The sequence below is a fragment of the Pongo pygmaeus genome, chromosome 15, assembly GCF_028885625.2.
Source record: "Pongo pygmaeus isolate AG05252 chromosome 15, NHGRI_mPonPyg2-v2.0_pri, whole genome shotgun sequence".
In the NCBI taxonomy this organism is placed as follows: domain Eukaryota; kingdom Metazoa; phylum Chordata; class Mammalia; order Primates; family Hominidae; genus Pongo; species Pongo pygmaeus.
The window spans coordinates 59,718,560-59,727,307 of record NC_072388.2 but is presented as its reverse complement, the minus strand read 5'-3'; the positions used below and the strand labels follow the sequence as shown (position 1 = coordinate 59,727,307).

Sequence of the window (8,748 nt, the reverse complement as noted above, 5' to 3'; positions counted from 1 at the left end):
GGAAAGCTCGTTAGATACAATTTTTAATTTTGTTAACTTTTTGACAGGTTTTCTACCACCTTAATTGGATTTTAACATAATTATCTGACAACCTGTTGAGAGCCTAAAGACAACTTCTAAGGGAAGCATAGTTTAAATATTCATTGAATCAAATTAAGGAATACTAACTAATCATGTATACTAACTATGATGTAAATGTATTCTGTACCATTAATATCTGCTTAAGAGGGAGTATAGTTATTAGTAAAATTATTTTCTACATCATGAATTTCTCAGAACTTCTCTTAGGACATCAACAAGATCATTTAGTTGATGTCATTTATATCTCATAAAAGATCTAGATACTTGATCTGTAGGACTTCCTGGAAGTCTTATGAAGTTCGACTACCCAGGACTAGTTTTAGCACAGCAGTTGTTTGACAGTCATCTCTAGAGCATGGCTTCTGGAGTCTGGCTTCCTGAGTTCAAATCCCAGCTCTGCTATTTTTAAGTTATATGACTGTTGGCAACTTACCTAACCACTGTCTCAGCTTCCTCATCTGTTAAAATGGGGAAAATACTAGTAGAACTGTTTTGAAGATTAGGTAATACACAAAGCATGAAGCAGTGCCTGGGACACAGGTAATACAGTAGTTGTTAACTGTTACTTCTGTACTCATATTATAAAATACTTGAAGACTTAACTCATGTAGATGAAAGATATGTACAGCCTTTGTCTCTGAGAGTAAATCACTTGGATGGTAGGGGATAAGCACATCAATTTAGAATATTTCTGTTGTTTAGTAGATTCAGTGAATTCACTAAACCTCAGTGAATTGTCACTAAGTTATTTTTCACCATTACCTTTGATCAAATAAGGTCAGTTAACTTCTAAATTTGGCCTATTGAACCAAGTACAGCAATAGCAACTACAAAATATTTACAAATGTATAAAGGTTTTGGAATTTATTTGCCAAACCAGGTGCATGCAATTTCCACAATAAGGCAGGCTCAAAACAAGTCTTAAAAGCCTTTGATATGTTTTATTTATTATTCTTTTTAAAATACATTTATAAAAGGTATGAGAACAAGCAGTAGTGTTTCTTTTCAAAGGACTGGATTCCTTATTTTTGCAATTGGCTGATGCAAAGCCTTAACTCTACATTCAATGTTCTAACTATTCTTTGAACAGATTTATAGACTGTACTTAAAAACACTAATCTTCAGTTCGGGAATACCTAATAGATACAGGAATAGGATATGCAGTCTGGTAGAATGTAGATGGAACTGGACTTTGATTAAAAAAAACAAAAACCTGCATTCTAATTCTGGCTTTTTACTAACTTGTGAATATGATCTTTGTCTACTCAATTATTTGATGCCTTGGTTTTCTCATTTAACAAAGATAGAAGTACAATAAAGATGAAGATGTATTGCTAAAATTAATACCTGCTTAGTAAAATAAGATGGAGTTGTTACAGATGGATAGTCCATCCTAATGTAACCACAAGTCTTGTTTCACCTAAGTTTCTACCCATAAAACTAACATCTGTTGTAATAGAGATTTGGTAGGAAATCCCTTAATTTCCTTAAGAAACTATATCCCATATCCAATGCTATATGTAACAGACTCATACGAGGTTGAGATGCTGCAAATATCATCCTATTCATATCTAAACTCTTTAAGCAAAACCCTGGTAATAATAAAAGCCTTTGAAGTTTCAACAAAAAAACTATCAGTATACAATTTATACGTGGGGAATTGTACTTAAAATGTACCTTCTCCAGTCTCCAAAGGATTCATCATAAAATGAGCTCACATTGGAGGTGAAAGGTGTCATTTAAGTATTAAATTTTATTAACTTCTTTGAATGTGTCACTAAAGCAGGTTAATGCTGGGTTCTGTTTTATCCTGGGTGTGGCTCACAGCTGGGAACTATAACACCTTGATCAAGGTTTGCCTCATTTTCCACTGCTTAAAACAGGCATTGAGTCCTTACTATTGAGGGAATGACATTATCATGGGTCAGGTTTTTCTTGCCATAACTTGGTCAAAGGAAATATATCCACTTGTCTGGACTAGTATTAACAAGACATTAGGAAAAAGGGGAACATTTTATGAGAAGAAATAATAGACTTGGATATTAACAGTAAATGTTGTAATCAAAATGGTATTTAAAATGTGTTCAAGTAAAACACTGTAATAAGAGAAAAACCACAGAACTTAATATAAATTACAGCTTTATTTTTTAAAAAGATTTTATAAGTCTGTCACAACCTCAAACATATAGGTGAATTATTTATTCCTCTCTTCCATCAGATGAGGCTTATTGTGTCAAATCCTCTGAAAAATATAAGTAAAAATTCTTTTTCACAAATATATGTCCCCTATATTACTCAACTTAGTTCTGAAATTTTCTCTTTATAAATACTTTAACACAGCTGCTAGTGGTAGGACTGTGTTGTGCAGCTGCATATAGCTATAATTTTACAAGTCTGCTTTACTTTTGCTAGCTCCCTGGTTCAGCTCCAAGGTCCAAATCTTATAAATGGTTAACTGGGCTGCCAGAAAAGCCCACTGAATGCATCCTGTAGTGCTCTGTGACAAGCAAGAGAAGAAGTATAGCCTCCAGCAAGGTCCTGTGGTGAGGCAGTTCTGACATGGTTTAAATACCTAAAACAAAACAAGAAGTGTAGCATTGATATAAAAAGCAAATATAAATCGGTAACATTTTAAAAAGCAATAGTAAAACTGATTCAAATTTTAAAGAGGAATTCTGAGATTGAAATATTCAGACTTTTATTATAAATAGATTATTATCTTTCAAAACGAAACATGCCGATTGTACATGGAGTGCCTAAACTAGTACTAAATTACATAGCAAATTACCACAGGGTCTAAAAACAGTTCTGAAAGAGGTTTCAAAAATAATTCTAAAATATTCACTGCTTCACAATTTTCAGAGCTGATTTGTTTTGTTGGCTGTCTTTTGGACACCTAACTAATGCTCTCCTTCCTGGCATATGCTTAAGAAATACACAGTATCACAATACTATTATAGTACTGATATTTCTACATAAATTTGTTTTAAAGCAACCCCTCAATAGCTAAACAAATGGAAGAGGGGAGAAAACGTATGAGTTACTTCAAAAGTACTTCAATATTCCAAGAATATATTGTCTCATTCCTTGCAGGAACGGAAACATTAGAAAATTACATGTTGAAGAAATCTCTGAGACTGAGCCTGGGTTCAAAATAATGTCTGAAAAAGTAAATACAGAAAAGTCTCATTGATTTCAACAATATAACAGTACAATTTTTTTCTGCAACCACATACAGTTTTTTTAAAGCAATTAAACATTTCTATCTTGACAAAAATAGACAAAACAGGCCTAAAAAAAACTGGACAATCTAGCCAAAGAGGGGCAACTTAGCATGACTACTAACACTTCTGGAAACAAATAATTCCAGCTTTGTTTTAATGCTTAGTTTAAGAAACTAACTTGTTTCTTCAGGAAGTAAAGGAGCTTCACCCACCTTAGAATTACTGGTGTGGCAAATGAATAAATCAGGTACCAGAACATTTTAATAACTTGGAACCTTTTTCACTCATTCATTCAAACTTCCTGTGCGTCAAAATCTTAATGCATGAGCAACTTACAACTTCTAACATAACAACAAGTCTGTTTTTCATTTGTATCCATGTTTAATAAACCTGTGTAGCTAAAACATATAGAGCAATATAAGAGTCCAATAGAAAAAATGGGTCAAGGTAGGATGCAGCTAAGTTCCTGGAATTAGCTATAATTTATTCCCATTGCCACAAATCAAGGTTTTAACTCAATTCTTTGCTTCTCTGCCAAGGGCGAAAGGGGAAAGCGGAAGGAAGAAAAGAATGAATATTTATTAAACAAAAACAAAAACATTTTTGATAGTATTTTATAGCCATAAAACATATCTCAGAGGTTTTATGTAGAATACTAATGTACTATATGTTACTATATATAATTATATACATAAGATACTAATATAGTAAGTGTAGTATAAAAATATAAATAGAAAAAGGATGAAATAAAAATATTTAAATAAAAGTTCTGGCTGGGTGCGGTGGCTCACACCTGTAACCCAGCACTTTGGGAGGCCAAGGCAGGCAGATCATCTGAAGTCAGACGTTCAAGACCAGCCTGGCCAATATGGCAAAACCCCATCTCTACTAAAAATACAAAAACTTGGCCGGGCGTGGTGGCACATGCCTGTAATCCCAGCTACCCAGGAGGCTGAGGCAGGAGAATCACTTGAACCCAGGAGGTGGAGGTTGCAGTGAGCCGAGATTTCGCCACTGCACTCCAGCCTGGGTGATAGAGCGAGACTCCGTCTCTAAATAAATTAATGAATGAATGTTTTAATATTTTCTCCATATACTGTATCTTACATATCCTCCTGGAACACATCCCACTTTAGAGACTACTGTTATTAATTAGTCATTGTTGTCTGGGTGTGGTGGTGCACACCTGTGAGCCCAGCACTCTGGGAAGCCGAGGCAGGTGGATCACCTAAGGACAGGAGTTTGAGACCAGCCTGGCCAACATGGTGAAACCCCGTCTCTACTAAAAATAGAAAAAGTAGCCAGGCATGGTGGCAAGTGCCTGTAATTCAGCTACTCAGGAGGCAGGAGAATCGCTTCAGTCCATGAGGCAGAGGTTGCAGTGAGCGGAGATCACACCACTGCACTCCAGCCTGGGCAACAGAGTGAGACCCTGTTTAAAAAAAAAAAAAAAGAAAAAATAGTCGTTGTTAAACTCTTGATAGAACCTTAGGTCGCACAGGATTGAAATAGGGATTCACCACACCTACCCCATGGCCATATCTGCTTATTACTTTCCAAGACACAATAAAATATCAACTGTTAAGATTCTGATGCATGAGAAATGAAGTAAATGTTAAGTTACCTCAGAAAGGTCTAAAAATTAACCTGGCTTCACAGGGAATTCAATAACTATCATACAAATAATAAGTGAGTAATATTTTTATAGGTAACTTGGAAATGAAATGTTCCATTCCTGATACAAGTTTCCAGGTAATTTTTATCCACACACCAGATGATGATGTATCACCCTTTCCTTTTCTCAGATCCTCAAAAGAAAAGCATAGTCTTAGCTTCAATAGATGTTCACTTATGGTAAAATTCAAGCACCACAGTAGAATGTTTGTCAACCTTGAAAAGCCAACCATCATAAGTGAGAATTGGTTTTCATAGCTGTAATACAAACCACTGTGCAACTAACTGTTTTGATTCATCACATTTTGGTACAGCTTGCTTCTGGGAAAGTTGAGTCATACCATATCTGGCTTGGCAATTTGAGCATAAACTTGCAGTGTGCGTACAGCTTTTTATATGTTATCCTGAGAAACCTGAAACAGCTGCACTGCTGGCAGGAAAACAGAGGACCACCAGTAAAATATTCAAAACAGTTGCATCTTTTAATTTATGGCCATGTTTCCATAAAGAGTATATAAAACAGTTCAGCTTTATAGGTAAAATGTTATAAACAGTCATACTCATTGATGCCATAAATGTGTAAAAAAAAAGTTTATCTAAATGATTAGTGTTTGAAAATAGTATTTCTTGAACATAGTCATAATCCAGAGTAATGAGCAAATATTTTTAAATTTGACTTATTAATGCTAAGTTGTACAATTCTCACTGCCAAAACCAAGTCAATTAAAATTTCTTTGCATAGCACTGAAGAAAATGCCCTTCCCTTCTAGCAATCATTTACATTAAACATGTCTGTGAGTATGAGTCGTTAAGAGTCCTGCTTATTTACTTTGCTGTTTTTGATCTCTAGGGCTGCACAAAACTGTTACTGTGAAGTATTTCAAACTATTTTCACCATGGCAACCTACATTAATGCCAATAAAAAATAAAACAAAGTTCATTTTTGTTATTCAATTGTGGGCTTTTATTTTTTAAGTATCTTAACTCAATGTTCTTAAGCCCTTTAATTATTGTAGTATGTCAAAGTATTTTAAAGAATCTGCCACATTGAAACAGCACAATGAAAATTTAGTGTTTTCTGTACTTTTCTACCCGAATCCACATCTGTGTTTTTATTCTTTCATGACCATTACAAGTACATCACTGAACAGGATTCCTGGGGTTTCTGGCAGAAGTCAGTATCATTTCATGTATACCTTTATAAAACAGAATGAGGAAGAAGTCTTAGCCAAATTTATTTCCAAAAGTCAAGCTCTGTTGGGTTTGGGAGCCTGGAGGTAATTGCTCTGACTATTCAGCCAATCCCATGACACTATTCCTGTTTTTCATGGGTTTATTTTAAATATGTGTAAATCTTATAAGCAGAATCCAGGAAAGTAAAAACGAGGTTTGCTTATTTTGGTACCTATACCTTATTTTTACTGAAAGCAGACTAAACTCAAAGACTTAAAAAGTCATACCTTTGATTATTTTCTTAATAAGGTCAAAAAAAGTATGTTTTTGAAAGCATGTCTACGATAATTCTTGTACAAAGGACATCTTATGCCGTAATTTATGCTCTGTCTAAAGCTGCCTTCCTATCCCATCAAAATCCCTTTCAAACAGACCTTGGAGAAGAGGGAGGGAAAAGGAGCAATGGATCCTGAGAAGGGCGTAAGATACGATTAAGCATTAGAAAACCACACTTGAAGGTTTGTTCCTGAACTTTGATTTCCTACACTGCCATTTTCTTGTGTTATATTTTGCAGCTTTTGCTCCCAAAGAAAGTGGGATAATTTACACTTAGCTTCAGAAAGACTTCATTTTCTTAGTTCTTTAACATAGGAGTGCTTCTGAGATTACTCTTTTCCTATTTCCCTTTCTTTAAAAGCACTATACTGACCATCTGGCTGAAGTCTTGGACTCAGCTCATTTTAGTGCTACTTAACAATGCTTTGAGTTCTCAGCTAGGGGCAGAGGGCAGGGCTTGTCACTCAAGACCAAGAGGCAAGCACTCCTCCTGTCCAGTCATAATATGTTTGTGACAATCCTTAAAGCACACTGGCTTGGAATTTATATTGAAATGAAATGTAAGGTTCATATTAGTTTCCTCCACCTCAAATTACCGGGCCCTATGGAGAGTTAAAAACTTGGACTGGTTCAAACTAAGAAAGGTAGTGAACTCTAGAGACTAAGACTTTCTTTTTACAAGGTGGCCTGTTTTTTTAAAGTCTTCATTTAAAGCCATCATGCATTAAACAGACCATTTCCAAACAGATCTGTGTCCTAGCCCACAAAATTCAAATCTAACTGCCATTAAGAGAGATCAGCCAGCTGATCTCAGCTATCAAAACCCACAGCTCTTGTAGGAAGTTCAGCCAAAGCTATAAAGATTTACATTAACAACCTGAAGCCTACCTCAGTGAGATTTAAAAACAATCAGAGCAATAGTGCACTCACACAACTATCACTAAAAAGCAAAAACATTCTGAAAACTAGTTAATGGTTAGGTGTCTTAAACTAAGCACAGTACCAGAATAATAGACAAACTGTTTATAGAGTGGTAACCATATATTCTAAGATAAATGAGAAAAGACACTACATGTCAGAAATACTATTCATAATTCTGAGGGCAGCTTGGTTATAAAAATACATGGCCGGCTGAGTGTGGTGGCTCACGCCTGTAATCCCAGCACTTTGGGAGGGCGACGTGGGCAGATCACGAGGTCAGGAGTTCCAGACCAGCCTGACAAACATGGTGAAACCCTGAATCTACTAAAATACAAAAATTAGCCGGGCATGGTGGCACGCACCTGTAATCCCAGCTACTCAGGAGGCTGAGGCAGGAGAATCGCTTGAACCCGGGAGGTGGAGGTTGCAGTGAGCCAAGATCACGCCACTGCACTCCAGCCTGGGCGACAGAGCGAGACTCCATCTTAAAAAAAACAAAAACAAAAAACATATGGCTTCATGAAGTCCAAACAAAAATGTAACAAACTTCCACAGGCAGTCATATGTTACTCTTACACTTTACCATCTAGCCAGTAAGTGAGAATACAATTTGAATAGACTAATAATAGAACTGAATTCAGATTTACACCAACACACTTGGAAAGAGGGTGAATAATTATGCCAGACATTTAGACCATCCAAACACCAAAACTTTTAATTTGGAAATTAAAAAACACATGGTTTCCAAATGAACACAATGATTTATTATTACTCATATTTAATAACTGAATATAGATTGCTCGGAGAAGACTTTCTGCCTTATAACTGCAGTATAAGTCCACTTATACTATAACTGTGTAATTTATTGCTATCAAAGAGCACACCAGGTATTTTGGATAGAACAGTTATTACTGACAGTTAATATAATTACATAATGAAAGGATTATTTCCTTGATTTAAGTGTGAACTATAGAACACACAGAAGATATAGCTACTTAAGTATAATATATTCTATGAACGATGTTGTTGGTAGTGCTGATTATCTCAAAGGATAAACCTCTAAGGATAGATTCTGTCTATATAATACATACATTTAAACACAGGAACATCTCAGGAACATGCGCTATGAGATACACAGAGCCATGAAAAACAGATAATAAACAGTAGCTAATAGGCCAAATGATATTTGATAAATTTTAAGTATATTCTTCCAAGTCAGATGTTTATTTTCACAAGAGATTAATACAATGTTTGCCTAATTTCAGTATTGCCATTATATGCTTAGATGAGATTACACAGAAAAATGGCATAATGTTTTTATTTATTGATTCTTAAAACA

General features: G+C 35.2%; 1 protein-coding gene across 1 annotated transcript in view; it reads right to left on the bottom strand.

Annotated features, from left to right (window-relative positions):
• Positions 1 to 2,203: 2,203 nt before the first annotated feature.
• MNAT1 (MNAT1 component of CDK activating kinase) overlaps positions 2,204 to 8,748 on the bottom strand; it is a 236,227-nt gene continuing 229,682 nt past the window's right edge. The window contains exon 8 of the mRNA XM_054449240.2: positions 2,204 to 2,653. Within this exon, the coding sequence (XP_054305215.1) occupies positions 2,533 to 2,653 (121 nt within the window). The 3' untranslated portion in view covers positions 2,204 to 2,532. The remainder of the gene's footprint in view (positions 2,654 to 8,748) is intronic.